This window comes from Zalophus californianus, chromosome 14, assembly GCF_009762305.2.
Source record: "Zalophus californianus isolate mZalCal1 chromosome 14, mZalCal1.pri.v2, whole genome shotgun sequence".
Taxonomy (NCBI): Eukaryota; Metazoa; Chordata; class Mammalia; order Carnivora; family Otariidae; genus Zalophus; species Zalophus californianus.
In genome coordinates this window covers 75296258-75314576 of record NC_045608.1, presented here as the reverse complement: position 1 = coordinate 75314576, position 18319 = coordinate 75296258, and the positions used below count along the sequence as shown (strand labels likewise).

The window sequence follows — 18319 nt, the reverse complement described above, 5'->3', positions numbered from 1 at the left end:
TCCTCAGTGTTGTATAACAAAGCACTTTATGAAACTGTTTGTGATACTTGTTTTGTGTGCCCCACAATAAATAAATATTAAAACAACTTTAATATTAAGTCATCTATTTAGTTTATTTTTCATCATTAAGATATTACAAGTATGACTGCAATGTTGTCTTCATCTTCATGCTTGGGTCTTAATCCTTGATATAATATTGAAGAGGCATCTTGGTAGGATGGAAGACGTAAGTGTTTAAAAGATTTTGTCAAAACTACCCTTTCAAGGCAAATGTTCTTGAAGTTTAGAGTAATTCTGTAATAGTAGAACTTAGCTTTGTAGTGCCACTACAACTCTTTACCCCCCAACACCCCCCTGCTGTTTTTAAATGGGCTACAGTGTGTTACTCTGATTAATATCTAGTGCAATGTAACATTTAATATAATTCAAAATAACATTTTGGCTTTGAAAGCATTTAGGCCACTCCATGAATAATTAAGGGGCTATTCTTCTAATGGATTATCATCATACTGATGATAATGATTTGACATGTAATTATTTGACATTAAAGTTTTCTTTAGAATGATATACACTCTTTCAGAATGATATACACATGTATTAATATACTCTATAAATATATATAATACTCTTTGTGATAGGTGAATATACAACTGATAGTCTATAGTACTTGGTAAACTTAAAAGTAGTCCTTGTTCTGGATGAAATGGATACTTTTCTAGAGAAAGAGTTTATCAGAATCAACTCCATTATAAGCAGAACTCCAGAATAGACCAGTCACCATAGAGGAAATAGAGAAAATAGTTAGAGACCTCTACCATAAGGGTTAAGATGACTTCATAGGGAAATTCTACCAAATCTTTAAAGATCAGGTAGTCTGGTGTTACTCCAAATGCTTAACACCATATACAATTTTTTTTTTTTTAAGATTTTATTTATTTATTTGACAGAGACACAGCGAGAGAGGGAACAGAAGCAGCGGGAGTAGGAGAGGGAGAAGCAGGCTTCCTGCTGAGCAGGGAGCCCAATGCGGGGCTCGATCCCAGGACCCTGGGATCATGACCTGAGCTGAAGGCAGACACTTAACGACTGAGCCACTCAGGCCCCCACCATATACAATTTTTTTTGAAGTAAATATGACATTGAACCCAGAATCTGGCAAAGTTTGCACCAAAAAAAAAAAAAAAGCTACTGACCAGTTCCAATTAGGAACACTTGTAAAGCTCATAAAATATTAGTAAACAAAATCCAGCGATCTAGAGGAGAAAGGTTATGATCTCCTAATATGCAGAAAAGGCATTTAATAGAATCAATACCCATTTATTCCTAAAGCAGTCAATAAAATCTTAATGGGGGAACACCAGAGGTACTCTCATCACTAAAGTCAGAAACAACATAGGGATGACCATTGTCACAACTCTGGCATTGTGTTGGACTATTAACACATACATGGGAGACAGGAAAATGTTAAATGACAACCACAGGGAAGCAATCAGCAAAATCTAGAATATTAGAAGTCTGTGGGTGACCATAGATTAAAGGAGATTTGAGAAACATTAACCAATTATAGTGTACATTGTTTGGATTCTTATTCTAACCGTTCCACATTTATGAGACAGCTGAAGAAACTTGAACATGGGTATTTGCTAATAATAAAGTATTACTCATTGTTTTAGTTGTGATAATAATATTGAGGATTTGTTTTTTTTTTTAAGATTTTATTTATTTGTCAGGGGGGGAGAGAGAGAGCACAAGCAGGGGGAGCGGCAGGCAAAGACAGAGGGAAAAGCAGGCTCCCCACTGAGCAAGGAGCCCTATGTGGGGCTCGGTCCCAGGACCCTGGGATCATGACCTGAGCTGAAAACAGATGTTTAACCCACTGAGCCACCCAGGCATCCCAGAGATTTTTTTTTTTTTTTTTAAGATTCCTTATCTCTTAGAAATGTTCATGAACACACTGAAATGTTCATGAATGAAATGAAGAAATGCCTAAGATTTATTTGAAAACAGGAGGGGTAGGAACTGCTTACAGGGTAAAGATGAAACGAGAGTGGCCGTGAGTTGATTATTGTAACTGGGAAGTGAGGGACCTGGGGTTCATTGTATTATTTATGTGTGCTTGAAATTTTCCATAATAGCAAATGTTTTAATCCTTATTTGTTATTCATCTTAAATGTAAACTCTTTATGGAAATAGGTTTGAAGAGTACATGACTGCTAGAAGAGGGAGGTAGGCTGTCTTTGGATCTTACGGATATTTTAATTTGCATATTTTGCCCTGCAAAACACTGGTAATAAAAAAGTACAAGTCAACATTTATAATCTTTGTGTTAAAGACTTCGTTTTTTATCAAGTGGGCTAAGCCTAGACTTGGCTCTAATTGTGGTAGATCTCAGAAATTCAAATGAAAGGATTATTGTAGAAGTTTTAGTAACTGTTTTAAGAGAAGTTTTCTTTAAAATTGCCTAGAGAGAATCACATACTTACGTTTGTTAAATTGTTATGCCAAGTCCAAATGCTTTGCCTAAAGTCTTGATGTAATTTTTTTCAGATGGATTTAATGCCTTTTATTAACAAAGCTGGTTGTGAATGTCTTAATGAAAGTGATGAGCATGGATTTGACAACTGTTTGAGAAAAGATACGACCTTCTTGGAATCTGATTGTGATGAACAGGTAATTGTTACTTAAGTTAAAGCTTCTAGGGATCATCAATATTTATGTGCGCTCTGGGTTCTTTATCATGTTTCCATCTCGTTTTATGTTTCTCCTTCCCAGGTGACCACTTCCTTTCCTTTTTGTAAGTTTTAGTTTCTTTGATGGTGCAGACCTACCTCCTTTCTCTGTTCAGTGCAAACTGCCAGGTGCATTACACAGAATCTCAGAATTTTGGATTGGCTCCACTACTGAGTTGAGCCTTCACCACTCTTAAGTCCTTATATTCATTCTTGACCTGTCTTCCATATTTTTTACTCAACTGAGTTTTTACCTGAGAAATAGAGACTAACCAGATGAGCACTCTTACATGCGTGTTCCTCACTCCCAGATGTAAACCTGTATTGTACTTCCCTGTACTAATCTGTGTTGTTGTCACAGAGGAGGTAATGTCGTACTACCTTGATCAAGCCATCATTATCTTTATCTTGACTCCTGCTTTCCTTAATATACTTTCTAATCCACTGTCTCTGCTTTGTCCCCATTCTAGTTCATCTTCCACATGTTCACAAAAGTTATTCTTCTAAAACATAGGTCTGGGGGCCTCTGGGTGTCTCACTCAGTTAAGCATCTCCCTTCAGCCCAGGTCATGATCCCGGGCCCCCTGGGATCCAGCCCCACATCAGGCCCCCTCTACCCTTTCCCCCACTTGTGTGCGCTTGCTCTCTCTCTCTCAAATAAATAAAATCTTAAAAAAAAAAGAAAGCATAAATCTGATCATGCTTTTTCTTAAAGGAGTTAAATGATTCTTCACAGACTTCAGGAAGAGGGTATCATATTCTTGCTGACTTGATCTGTTTCTAGCTTTCCATTCTCTTTACCTGTGGTTCAAGTTTCTATAAACATGTCATGCTTATTATTTTTTGACACATTATTACAGGTCAAGTATAAAAAGTAATTATATAACCAAAGGAAATAGTCTGGGTATTTTCTTAGGCAAACAGACCACAGTGATCCTGAAATCATGAATCCAAATTTCATCTTTGCTCCAACCATAGCTACTTTACTGAACAGCTTTAAGAATATTGTTCATAGTTGTGTTCATTGTAAATGGTGCCCTGAATATAATGTGATGATGAATATCAGCAGAACTGACCACAGCGTCCCTGAAATCTTCCTGCCAGGAAAATCTTCCTTCCAGGGTAGAAGCATAGATAAGTACATCAGGCACAATTTCAGCTGGAAAGAATCTTGAGCAAATGACTTACGGTTTCTGAGAGAGAAGCATCGGACAGTATTTCGTATTCCAGTTCCCTTATGTGGCCTTCTAAATTCAGTTAAGTCCAGTAAGTTTAGGATGGAGGTTTGGAGGTTACTATAGAGCTATTAAAAGTCTTATTCTCTTGAGTTTTGGACCAAATAGAGTGCAGTTGAGGGCTAGTTTCTTCACATAATCTGTGCATTGTTTCCAAATTGTCAAATGATGTGGGTAGATGCTTGACAAACCATTCTATAAAATGTTAAGCTTATATATTAAAATATATAGTTTGAATTTTAATTTGGATTGTGTTTGGTGTTTTGGAAGACAAATTGCTTGTCAGTTTACAGGTCACAAGACATTAGGTTCATATGCATCTCCTCCCCCACCATTTTTTAGTAGGCTCTGTGCCCAATGATGGGTTCGAACTCACAGCCTCTATATAAAAAAGTATCGCATGCTGTACTGAATAAGCCAGCCAGGTGCCCCCCTTTATGCCTATTTTTAATTTAATTTATTCCATTAAATTTTGTTGTCATTCCCTTATATGAATAATAGATTATTGTATTTCTCAGATGTCCGTCTAATCAAGTTACTTTCAACTTACTGATTTTTTATATTACATTGGTTTTATGAATTGAATTAAATATTTTCTGCCTTTGAATTAATAATTTTAAGTCTACATAGCTATTGTGTGTATTCAAGGTGTTCAAGAGCCCTTTTAAAATGAAACTTTTATTTTCTTCACAGCTGCTTATTACTGTGGCATTTAATCAACCTGTTAAGCTTTATTCAATGAAATTTCAAGGGCCAGATAATGGTGAGTAATGGACAGCTTTTCTTTAACTTTCTGCTCTGTGGATCTGTTAGCACATATGTAAAACTTTTTATTAAATAATAGAGGTGGGTATTTCTTGTTTTGGAAGGAGTGAAATTGTTTCTGGAACAAAGCAAGGAGATAAATGAATGTGCAAATAATGTGATATTATTAGGAACTAAAAGGAAAGGAAAAGGAAAATTTTATCTTATTTCTAAAAGTTTAATCTCTTAATCTAAAAACAAACTCTTTCTTCCAACTGTTACTCTAAAAGTCCAGGTTTGAAGTAGCCATTTTGCAGGATCAGAACTGGAAGAGATTTATTTCATACTCTTCCTATTGTAGATGAAAATAAGGTTCTAAATCTTCCTATTTGTGCACTATTAGTAGTTTCATCTTCTTTATATATATATTATGATGCTGTAAATAGGATTGTACAGACTTGGTATTTCTCTTTCTATTAAATAAATAATTTTCCTTATTCATCTCCCTCCTTTTTTTCCTGTCCCTATTGAATTTTTTTTTTTTTTTTTTTTTTGGTTGTGTGTTGGCAGGTAGTGGGGACTAGGATTTTTCTTACTTTCCTTATAATTGGGAGAAACAGCAAGCACCCTATTTATCAGATAGCCTTCCTTTGTTGTTTTAAATTTTTATGTATTAATGTTCATTAATAAAATTGTATCTTCTGAAAATACCAAGTATTTGTAAAAGCAGTTGCTGTAGAGATGAGTAAGCAATATGAATATCTTAAGATTCCTTAATTAGCCACTAAAATGGGTTTTGGAATTGTACCCTGAAGTTAAAGGGACTAAGGCATTCTGTAAATGTGATCTAACCACTTAGCACATTTTATAATCCCTAAGATGAAATTTGGCAGCTGTATAATTTTTTAAAAAAATTTTATTTTATTTATTTACTTAGTTATTTAGTTAGTTAGTTAGTTAGTTATGAGGTAGTGAGTGAGCCAGGACCCTGAGCCGAAGGCTTAACCAACTGAGCCACCCAGGCACCCCAGCAGTTTGTATAATTAATTTCCTGTTAGCTAAATGTTGTCACTGGTAATGCTTTTCTCCTAAATAACAAGTGTACCAGTTGTTGGCAACTGCAAGACCCAGCTCAGATGTGAACGTGCGTCCACTGTCAGACTGGATTGCCGTCCTCCCTGTATCTCCTCACTAGTAGTATTACATTTACCAGAGTGTGACTTACAGTTGAGGGCAAGAAGCCTGTGTATGTATATGTGTTTGCATACGTACATATGTGTTTCAATCTAGTATTCTTAGGACTTATTATACTGCTAGCAGGCATTAAAAAATGTGTATAAAAAAAAGAATGGCTATGAAAATACTCAGAATTTCTTAAAGTTCCTAAAGATTTAGGTAGGTATATGCATGAAAATACTCAGAATTTCTTAAAGTTCCTGAAGATTTAGGTAGGTATATGCAATATTATGTATTAATATTGCTCATTAATAAAATTGTGTCTTCTGAAAATACAGAGTATTTGTAAAAGCAGTTGCTGTAGAGATGAGTAAGTGTTTGGATGTGTGACTGGTTGTATAGCATGAATGTAATGGTGAAGGGAGGAAAGTATTGCAAGTTGGGTTTAACATTTAATTTCATTCTACCATTTTATAGGTCAGGGTCCTAAATATGTAAAAATTTTTATCAATCTGCCCCGATCTATGGATTTTGAAGAAGCAGAAAGAAGTGAACCAACTCAAGCTCTGGAACTAACAGAGGATGATATTAAAGAAGATGGAATTGTCCCACTTCGTTATGTTAAGTTTCAGAATGTTAACAGTGTAACTGTAAGTAGTATTTCAACTATATTTAATGAGTTTGTAGGTGACAGTGCATGCATGCTTCAGTACCCTAGGTGATTCTGAATCATCCCTTAAAGTAGGTTTTGTCCACTTCATTTAGAATGAGTAAAAATGTGTAATGAACTAATTAAATTTTCTTCTTTTTAATTTATGTGCACTAAAGAGAAAGGACAGGTTGATTTTTTTAAAATTTGAATTTGTCAGTTTACTTATTTTATACATACTTGGCAGCTTCTGTTAAAAGTTTATTCTAGAATATTTATAGTTAAACTGAAGATATTTGTACATTATCCTTTATACCTGGTGGTGAGTGGTGTTACAATTGTAAAATCGAATTTACTTTTCTAGAATGTATGGTTTTTAATAGTGTTGTGGTCATGATCTCAGTAAAAATGACTTCTTTAAAAGATACTTTTATATTATCTTAATTTACATTAAGAAGTTGGCTGCTTCTTAGCAGTTATTAATTGCTTTTGTGAATTTTAATAATGAAACCCAGCATATGCTTTCCAAACCACCCCCTCCTCCCATCCACCCCTCCCAACCCAGTCCTTCAGAGGAGGGAGTCGGAGGGTTAGAATAGAATAGTGGAATACCTAGGGAAAAAGTGGGAACGAGCACAGAGTCACTGAGAACAAGTCATGCTAGACTAATGATTTTCTTGTTATTTATTTATTTATTAAAGATTTTATTTATTTTGAGAGAGAGAAAGCAAGTGAGCATGGGCAAGAGACAAGCAGGGGGAGTGGCAGAGGGAGAGGGCTAAGCAGGCTCCCCACTGAGCGGCGAGCTCCATTCAGGGCTGGATCCCTGACCTGAGCCAAAGGCAGCCACTCAACTGACTGAGCCACCCAGGCGCCCCGTGATTTCCTTGTTTTAATGAAATGATTCTGGTTCTTATAGATTAGAGAATGTTACAATGTACTCATTTTAGGAGGTTTTTACTGGAGTTTCATAGGATATACTTAGTAATAAGATGAAGGATTATAATTGAGATTTCAGTATTTGAAATATTCTACCCAGATAAAATGGACAAAAATGGTTATATTAAACTAGAATACTAGTTATCATATATTTTCCTGACTTATATTTGTACCATATCCTCAATTAATGCCAGTTGCTTTATTTAGTGATGGAAGCAAGGTATTTATTGGAAAAAGCCCTTTCAACCCAAACATCTTGATGTAATCTCCTGTGTCATTGAGATTCACTATACCCAGTTATCTTGTGATAGGCTCAAGTCTGTGTATGTTCTGTGTCTTATTGCAATCAAACTTTTAGTCAGTGACTTAAGTCACAGAAAGCATGCCTATCAGTTTTTGGTGATAAAATTGAAATCATAATGACAGTTTTGATCAGAAAGTCTAGTCAGAGTAAGTAGATGCATTTTAAAAGCCATAAATGTAAACTGTTGTGGTAATTATCAAAGAGTATTACAAATGAATGGAGAGCTGGTTTAATAGTCTACCTATTACAGACTTGGAAGTTTTTTTTTTCTTTTTCTAAAGATGTTATTTATTTGTCAGAGAGGGGGAGGGGGAGAGAAAGAGCACAAACGGGGAGCAGCAGGCTGAGGGAGAAGCAGGCTCCCTGCTGAGCAAGGAGCCCAATGTGGGACTTAGGACCTGGGATTATGACCTGAGCCGAAGGCAGATGCTTAACCGACAGAGGCACCCAGGCATCCCCAGACTTGGAAGATTTAATTGATAAGCTCAGTTTGGGATGAATCTGTGCTTGCCTATAAATACAACAAAAACCGATTAATGCCATCAGAGAACGAAAGAAGTATGTTGTCTAAATCAAGAGAGGCAGTATTCCTAAGTAGACAGCATCTAGAGTATTGTGTTTCGTTTTTTTTAAAAAAGCATATAAAAGTCCAATATATTGGAAAAGAATCTGTGAGGAAAGCTGCTGTCTACTAACTGAGGGGTTAGTTTTTACATAGAAAGTATAAAGAGTCTAGCTTAAAAAAATGCAGGCTATAGTATAGTATAGTTTGAGGAGCTGATTCCCAATATTGTTTTTTCTTTTAATGTTTTAGGAAATTGAATGAATGAATGAGTATCAGAAAGAAAAAACTGCAGAGCCTTTCCTCAGTCAAAAACCAATTTTAATAAAATTTCAGCAGTGGTTTGCCCACTGTAATAATTTCATACTCTTTCAACATTCTCTGTAAAGAATTTAGTTGTGACCCCTCCAACACCCTCACACTGAATTATCTGGAACTTTCGTATGCGGCTGTCTTGCCATGACATCCTGGAAAGGGTGAGGATAGCAGGGCAAACAGTGGAATTAATAGTCCTGTGGGAGCACTAGTCTAAATGTAGTTTGGATTAATCCTTACAAAGAATGGAAGGTATTTTTATTAATAATCTAACAAAATCAGTTAAACTTAAGCATGTTTATGAAAAAAGGATGCAATTATTAATGTAAAAATTCTTTTTTTTCTTTTTGGTTGGGGGGGGTGTAGATATTTGTTCAGTCCAATCAAGGTGAAGAAGAAACAACAAGAATTTCGTATTTTACTTTTATTGGTACTCCAGTCCAGGCAACAAATATGAATGACTTCAAACGAGTAAGTTTGTTTTAAATGGTATTTAGGGGAAGTAAAAATATAATATTAAAAAAGTAATTTCATAAAGATCAAAATCATACCATGTCATGAAATTTTAGGTTAAACTAGGACAGTGGATTCTCCTAATCACATTTTTAGATAGCCAACTAAAAGATAATTTCTAATAAAAATAAATCCTGATATAGTGTCTATTAATGGTATCCAAATAATGATATCTATAAATAAATGGTATCCAGTGGATAATGGTATCCATTAATAATGATATCCAAATGGTATTCAAATAAGTGAGCATAGCATAAAATGTACAGAATTGTTGAATCACTATGTTGTACACCTAAAACTAATATAACATTGTATGTCAGCCATACTTCAATTAAAAAAAGTCCTTACATATAATGAAGTAAAAGGTAAATAAAAGGGAAGTAATTTAAATTAACTAAATAATTGGTTATAGAAAGTAGTTAGGAATAATGTCAAAATAGGAGTAAGTTAAAATCATTATTATTAGTGAATTTTTAAGAATTGTGCTGATATTAAGATTTTGATTATTGTTTCCAATGAAAACATTTAAAATCACTTGAATAATTTTAATCAAAAAGAGTGGGCTCAGTTTTACTACACTCAGATGCCTTTAAACCATGTCTGTGTGCTGAAAGACCACTTGCACAAGCAAAGAAATTACCAGTGAACAGGGAGATTACATATGTATGTATATGTACGTTTTTGTTTTGTTTTGTGGACACAGTTGTAAGGTTTGCAGAGGATTTATAAGATACACCAGACCCTTAGGAATGAGAACATTTTGTCCATTCATGGAACAACTGCTGCTTGGTCCCAGTTCCTTAGGGAGACTCATAAAGTATTACAACCACAGCTCATGGAAGTGCTACCAGGAGCTTTCTCAGTACAGAACCCAGTTGCTGTACACAGATTAAATGTACAGCAGCACGGGAAAGGTAGGTGTGGCCATATTTCTATGGCTGCCTTTGATAGTCTAGAACTGGAGGTGATTAGAAAGAGGTGATTATATGGGAGAAAGTTTTGCCAGGGCTGCCAGTGCCCTGGAGGAAGAGGCACCCGGCTGAACAATTCAGACCCCTGTTTGGTGGGCAGGTGAAACCATGGAGCATCCTGAAAACTCTTATTCTTTTTGGTGGTATCTACAGATCTCATTTTAATACAGTTACAGAAAAATTTGTAAAATTGCAGTGGATAAGCTTATAAAATTGTATGTTGGTTTTTACAAAATGGATAATCTTGACCATAGATATTTTAACTGGTCATTTTTCAACTACTGTATCTTCCTGTCTCATGATTAACTTTTGGGAACTGTAGGACAATTCTGTACTTAGATCTGTCATGTCAAATGTTTGCCATATGTATAATGACAGATCAGAAGGTCAGAAGTAGCCAAGATTAAACCATCTACATTTTTTTGATATGAGATATGCTGTACTGGGAAAATGTATGAGCACCAAAGATTTTGGCTGCCTGCTTTGTTATATTGCTTGTTTGAATTAATTGTCATTGGATTTGGCTTTAACTGCCTTGCATAGTTTGTTTTTAGCTTAATTCCTTCATAAGATCTATAAGCCATATACCATTAATTCAGCTCAAGTGCCTTGCTTCTCACCTCTGCTCATGCTGTTTGATTTCCATTTTTCTCTTAAAGTAACCACTGTTCCATCTTGACCATCTTCTTACCAGCCTGCCATTCAGTCAGTTTTTCTAATGTGTGTTAATAATCGTCTAAGAATTTGTCTCCTCCTCTTTGGTTTTAATACCCTCCCTCTCCTATGCCTTCTGGCCTAGCTCCTCTCTCTCTTAACTTACCAAACTAGTTTTTCTGGCCTGTCTTTAGCATAGCAAAGATGTTAGACTTTTCTTGCTTGGGAGTATTTGTGTATGTTTTGTAATTGGCTATGTATTCATTTAACTAAATACTTTTTTTATCTTAACATTATTGTAGAGCAATAGTTCTCAAAGTTTTTGGTCTCGGGACCCTTTTACACTATTAAGTATTATTGAGGACCAAAAAGAGCTTTTGTTAATGTAGGCTATATTTAATCTAATATTTATCCTTTAAGAAATTGAAACCAAAAAATGAAAAAATTATTTATAAATAATAAATTCATTATATGTTAACACAAATAATATTTTTAAATTAAAATACATATTTTCCAAAATAAGAACCAATTTAACAAGATCATTTTTTTACGCCTTACAAATTGTTTTACTGTCTAGCTTAATAGAACCTTCTTATTCTCATGCCTGCTTCTACATTTAGTCAGGTTTGCTATCACAGGTCATGTAGCCTCTGGAAAACTCCATTGTACACCTGTGAGACAGTGAGATTACCAAGGCGAATAATGATTTAGCATTGTTATGAAAATAGTTTTGAATGCTCCCTGAAAGGGTCTCAGGGACCCCCCAGCCTCGACCACACTGAGAACTGCTTTGAGAATAATTTAATACCATCATGGACTCCTTTCTTGGTGTTAGTCCCTTGCTTTTAATGTTTTATAAATTTTAATTGGCTGAATGATTTTCTTATGTATGTTAATATTACATTGCATTTCCTTTTAATGGTTTCTGAATGAGACTTGTGTCATTCATTGAATTGTTCCTCAAAAGCAAGCTAATATTTCAGTGCTTTTTGCATTCTGCTAAGTTAACAACGTCGGTGTAGGAAAATTGCAATAAAAAATTTTTTATTGTTTAACTGAAATTGGCCAGTTTAGATTTTGTACAGATAGTCGCTTATTGAAAATTATAAATGAGTTTGGTTTCTAGAAAAAGAAATAATAAATACGTGGAATGCTACACAAGTAGTACTATGCTAGGTGTAATCATAATCCCTCCGTATAGCAAGTTTATCTTAAAGGATAACATATAAACATTTGGAAAGTTGATCAAAATTAATCAAAGCTTAGTTCAAGTCTCTTCCTCTAGAGAGTATTCTCATACTTTCCTAGCTCAGTGATACCTCCTTCCCAAGAATGGCTGGGAGAGGACAAGAATGTTTTGTGGAGGAGGGAGGGTCTTGAACTAAACTTTGGGAGTAGAAATGGATAGCAGTGGAGGAAAAGATAGCAGGGGTACTCCAGGTAGAATGGAAAGTAGGAAGTTGGGCATGAAAATGGGAAGGTGCAGGACTTTGTTTAGTCAGTCTGAATTTCAAAGGAATTACACATAGTCATTAGAATTTAAAATTTTAAAGTAGATTTGGCATGTATTATATCAGCACAAAGAGGAACGCTTTGATAGCTCTTTGTGTAATGAAGAAAGCTATAAAAAATGGTTTAAAGAATGATAAAGTAGAATTGTTTTGCATTTTCAGTTCACATTTTTATATTGTGTGAGTTGTTTCTAGATAATTTTAGTTTTCCAAGTGTCATTGATCTTCTTATGTCACTAAGATGACAGAAGCTAAGGTAATGCTAATGAATCTTGGATGTGGATAGAAATCTTAGACCTCCTTGCATGCTATTACAACTTTAAAGGTTATACTTTTAAGATTTGGTAGACTAGAACACACCTCCCACTTGTCTGTTTTTGGCTATTATAGGCATTGTGCACAGATTATAATATACACTTAGGCTATTTGTTGTTGTAAATGAATTCTTTGTGTTGCAGCATGAAAAGCTTGCCATCTTAATTAGAAGTTAGATATTTTATTTGCTAAAATATGGTCTATACATGGATTGCTTTATTTTAATACAAAAGTAATAACATATAAGTGTACAAAAATGAGCAAAATTGAAGGGGCTTCTGCTTCTTAGGGAATGAGGTGCATGTGAAAAGCAGAGCAGATTTTCTGTCACTGTAATAAAAATAGACTTTTCTAAACTGGCCATTCACCGTATCAGCTATTTTTGTAACATTTCTGTCTTTATTTTTCAGCTTTTTTAATGCAACTCAAATGAACTAAAAACAGAAGAGTTTTTAAAATGAAGTAATATAAAGATTGACCTTATCTCACTGTACTCCCCTCCTTGCTTCTCTGCTCATCTAGCACCTGTCTGCTCTCACCCTTCCCGTGTTCTCGCCATTGTTGGTGCAGGATGTCTCCAGCTTCTATCATCTGGATCAGCCTTGTAACCTAGATTTCCTCAACCATCTCTTTCTTCAGATCTTATTCTAGCCATGTGTCTCAGTTGGCCTTTTGTTTTGGTTTGCTTTTTATTTTGGGCTTGCAACTAGGTGCTTTAATTTCATTATCATACCGTGTTGCTCCCCTGACTTATTTTTTTTACTTTCTCATCTTTCATTTTTGTACTACATTTTGAGAAATCAATGCAATAAAATGTTGTAAATGCTTTCAGACTTAACTAGTTCTTGGATGTTTTAATACAATCTAAAGTTTAAATTTGATTTTTTGGGAACTATAGAATCATTTTAGAAATCAAATATGAACAGTTTCATCAACTTTTTTTATACTAGAACTAGTATAATATATTGATTAGTCTGTAGTTGAGAGACATGGATTTTCTTTTCTCAATGGAACTGCAGCCCCAAAGTCTTTTTGTTGATTAATTATGGGCACATCCTCTGCTTTGTCTACCCAAGAGAGCTCAAGGCGTTGAAAGACGGACTGAATGTTAGGCTGGTTTAAACTCTTAACATAGAAGATCAGTGGACTCTTTACTGAATAAATATTTTTGACACCTAATTTTGATGTACCTAGACTATTGTTTGAGGTGTAATAGAAACACTTAAAAATGAATAAAATACTTTCTTTATGTTTGGGATGAGAAAATCCATATTGGAATGCTGAATTTCTTCTTTTTTACAGAGAATACATATTGGCAAGTTGAGAGTTATCAACCTGTGAAACAGTATGCAGATTTGTGTCTTCTGTATCACATCTGCTAAAATTTTAATTTTTAATATTGTTTTTCTTTTGCTTAATCTAATAGCTGTGTTTTGTGTGTTCCCAAATGATAATAATGATCAATAATGCTGTTGGTGTTTATCTGCTTAAATTTATTTGTGATACAAATATTGGCACCTTCCCTTCTTTCTTAAGAAACACCTCCCACCTGGCTCTTAAACCCTGAATTTTTTACTCTTATCCACATACTTTTATGAGACTATCTCTTTAGTATCTTTCTGGCTTTTTGGGCTTTCTAACATATGGTTTTCGTAGATCAGAGAGGAGATCTTTTAAAGCAATAAAACTGGTTTTCCTCAAGGTCGGGAAAATGGCATGTCTGACATATGATTGGGAATCAAGTGGAAGGCATTTTAAATCTTCTCTCATGAATGGCATTGACCCGGCCACGTTCTATTTTAGACCAGACATGTACTGAAGACCTTTATGAGTTTTGCTTAAGGCTACCATTTGGAACAGAATCAGTTAAAATATGAAAATTACATTACAATTAAATGTACATAGAAATCTTTTTTTAAGATTTTATTTATTTGACAGAGAGAAGGAGTGCACGTGTGCACACAGCAGCAGGCAGAGGGAGAGGGACAAAGGAGCAGGCTCCCCACTGAGCAGGGAGCCCGATGCGGGGCTCGATCCCAGGACGCTGGGATCATGACCTGAGCCGAAGGCAGATACTCAACTGACTGAGCCTTCCACCATAGAAATTGTTTTGTATACAAATATATCTTCAATAGCTTGCAGGTAGATTTCTTTAGAGGCATTTCTGCTATGAGAATATATTATCTAATGATAAACTTCAGGTTTTAAGGAAATTATTTACTTGAAACATAATTGTAGAACCTTTCCGCAGAGGATTTGTTTTCTAGCACTGTTAGTAGAAACCAAGTTTATTCTTAACATTTTTATGCTGCCACATTTATAGCAACTAGGACATTTTTTAAAGCCTTCCGATGGAGAATTTTTCTAATCATCGACAGAAACAAGATTTATTCTTTGTTTTTTATAGTACCTTTGTAGCAACCAGGGTTTTTTAAAAATAGAAACTAGGCAAAATTAGTCATTTTTAATCTCTTTTCATTGCATATCTACATATTGAGAGAAAAATCTAGAAACCTGTCATCTTGGGCATTTAGACATAAGTTTAGCATACTCTTAATTCTAGAGTGTTTTGTGATCGACATTTGATTTCTAATTGCCTAAAAATAGTTTGCCAAATGTATTTCACTCATATAGCATCATCCTTTTATTAACTTCTCTAAACTGTCAACCTTGTTTGAAAAATTGCATTACTTTTCCTTTAAACAGTGTGGGAAACCAAAAATAGCCTGCATGTGTTTTATTTTTAATTCCTTGAGGCTGGGAGGAAAGGGAAGGTCACAGTTTGCTTCAACAGTGAAAGTACACTGCATGCCAAAAAAAACAGAACAAAACACAGGATAAAAATTAATACCAGGTTTTAAAGATGATTACCAATTAGTTAATATTATTTTAAAAATAACACATATTTCTAAATCAGTAAGATGTACATGTAAAGTTATTTTTGTTTTCTAGGTAGTTGGCAAAAAAGGAGAAAGCCACTAAGGTACAAAAGACACTGGAAGACCATATTGCAATCAGATCTACAGCTCCTGGATAATTGCTTGATTCTCATCAGAGACTGTCAATATTCCATTCATTGCCATTACCAATAAATCATTGCTTTTGTTCGGATGGTATCACTAGTGTTTTTGTTGTAATCTTGATACATGCAATTGTAAATAAAAGTCACTACTTTTGCCAAGCTTAATTTTTGTCATTCTAAAGTATTTCCTCTTTTCATTTATCTGAAAATTGGCCCACTTCTGATTTTTGAAGAGTGAAGAGACTTATGTGTCTGGTAGCATATTGATTGAAAGCCAGTTTTTCTCTTTAGGGGAGCAAGACTGTTTTAGGGAATTAAGGAGTGCATGTGCTATGCTCATGTACATACACAGAGCAAGTGATTTTGATAAATGGACTTGGAACAGTTAAGTATGTTAAAATGTTATAACTCATGTTTATTAAACATTTGGGTATCTGGGCTATAGAAATTACTCAGATTATAACCTACCAGAAATAAACAAGTTTAATGAGATTTAACTGTTTTCACTTAAAACTGTTAATGGGACCACAGATTTTAATCCCTTCTGGATGACCTTTAAAAATTTGAGTCAGCCTTTTTCTTTACTGTTGAAACTGACCATGGGGCAAAAGACACTACTGTGAATTCATGTAGCAACAGGACTTAATATTTTTAATCAAGTATTTATTATCTTAGCTACCAAAAGATGCAGTATTAATACACAGAGAACATGATTTAAGGTTAAAAATGAATTGGCCAAATAATATGTTTGAAAGGTGTTTCACAAAAGGCTAGCAAAACAGAACATCTGTTCCTTACTACTATTTTTAATCTTAAAAAAACTAATCTAGAAAGTATTAGTAAATTTAATTTTTTAATTTCTCTTATTTTTAAAATTAAAATTTAATTTTAATTTCTCTGAATATTAAAAATTCAGTGTTTGAAAACTACATAGACTATTAATTTTGATTTAGTTAATACCTTTGAGGGCATTTTTGTCTAGGAATATGGTTGAGATAGCATTTTTGCCTTTGGGAGACTAATGTATTTATACACATTTATGGAAAAAATTATGCGTAAGTTTTTGTGTTAAAATAGTCATTTTCTAAAATACCCAGTGTTTTTACATGGTGTTTAGTTCTTCTCTATGTAAGCACACTAACTGGTCTGTGATGATGTCTATATCCTTATGTATGTCATAGTTAACTTGCCTTGGGTCAACTGGAGGGGGAAGGGCAAGAAATAAAAGTTCGTAACATTCCTTAATATAGACCATCTCAGATTAATTACGTCTGAAATTAGGGGTACGATTAATACCGAGAGTTTTGTTTTACACTTTTGTACACTTAACCTTTTTGGGTAATTGTCAAAGTGCCTCATCTTAAGTATTGCTGACCTCATCCTATTTATACTTGACAGTTTGAAAACCCATTGAAAGTAATTTCATATGTGTAAAGGATTGGGCATCAGATTTATATTGTTTATGTGACTTTTCTATAACTCAACTGGTTGCATTATACAAACATTCCATGATTACTCAAATTGTAAATAGTGAAAAATGAATGTTTATAGGTAACTATAACATGTTTCACTATGGGAAATTTTACAAATAAACATACGTAGTTGATATTACTTAAATCACCAAGCTGAAATGCTGTTTTCTCCTAAAACAGTATATGTGTGTGTGTGTGTGTGTGTGTATATACATACACGTGTGTGTATATATATATATATATATATATACACGCTGAATTTTTCAGATTAAAAAATAAGCATCTGAAAAATGTAACCCTTGTTATTTTAACCAAAACCATCCCTGATATTAATATTAATATTTGTTTTGTCAGACATAGCAGAAAAAAAAACACTCCACAAAACTTTTCCCTTGATTTGCATGTTTTGTTATATTTCATAGCAGGATGCTTTATCTGATTTGAAACAATAATGAAATAACCCATAGTAGAAACAAAAGTATTTTGAGTACAGAGTCTTGCAGATGAGGTCAAGAGTAGCACATGCTCTTGTGCCCCTGGCAGACCTTTATGATCTCTTTTGGCCAATTTACCCCCAATCTCATATTGGAAGTAGCTACGTCATCCATTGGAGTTGCCATGTGAGTTGAAACCTGTCTGCCACTTGGAGATGGACACTCTGTTTTTTTGCAGCGTTCGCAGGTTGGTGTGGGTATTGCACATTTGGCCTCACTATTTTATTTATGGCTGCTATTAATTCACCTGAAAAAAATGAAAAAAAAAAACCACTGGATATGGAGGACTGGGGGGCTTTTTACATAAAATAGTTCAGATCTTCCCGTGTTCCCCTTAATTCTAAAGTAAATCTTCAATTCTGAAATAAAAAGAAAGCATTGGAACTGAATTAGGCAATTTAAGCCCTCTCCTTTGTAAACATTAGAGAACAAAACTTTAGGACTTCCATGTTGCTTGTATTAATACTCATACTTCAAATTGGTAGATTGGTTTTGTGTGTAGGATATATATGGAATTGGTCTTTTCTAACCTTAGATAATTTTTTTTTGAAAGAAAAGTAACTTTGAATAAATCCATTCACTGATCACTGAAGGGAAACCTTGAAGGAATACTGCATTCACTTAGCTTAACACCATTAATAGAGGTTTATTCTGCATTTTTTGAAGTTTTCCAAACACATGTATGTTCTATAACATATAGCATGTTTGTTAGGC

General features: G+C 34.3%; 1 protein-coding gene across 2 annotated transcripts in view; it reads left to right on the top strand.

Moving 5' to 3' along the window:
* Positions 1–15804, top strand: part of TXNL1 (thioredoxin like 1) — a 32436-nt gene extending 16632 nt beyond the window's left edge. The window contains exons 4-9 of one of the 2 annotated variants that reach the window (XM_027577321.1): positions 2548–2670; positions 4658–4727; positions 6362–6534; positions 9020–9124; positions 13920–13962; positions 15570–15804. In XM_027577321.1, coding sequence (XP_027433122.1) covers positions 2548–2670; positions 4658–4727; positions 6362–6534; positions 9020–9124; positions 13920–13958 — 510 coding nt within the window. In that variant the 3' untranslated portion in view covers positions 13959–13962; positions 15570–15804. The remainder of the gene's footprint in view (positions 1–2547; positions 2671–4657; positions 4728–6361; positions 6535–9019; positions 9125–13919; positions 13963–15569) is intronic. The other variant, XM_027577322.1, reaches the window with a different exon arrangement.
* Positions 15805–18319: the final 2515 nt, after the last annotated feature.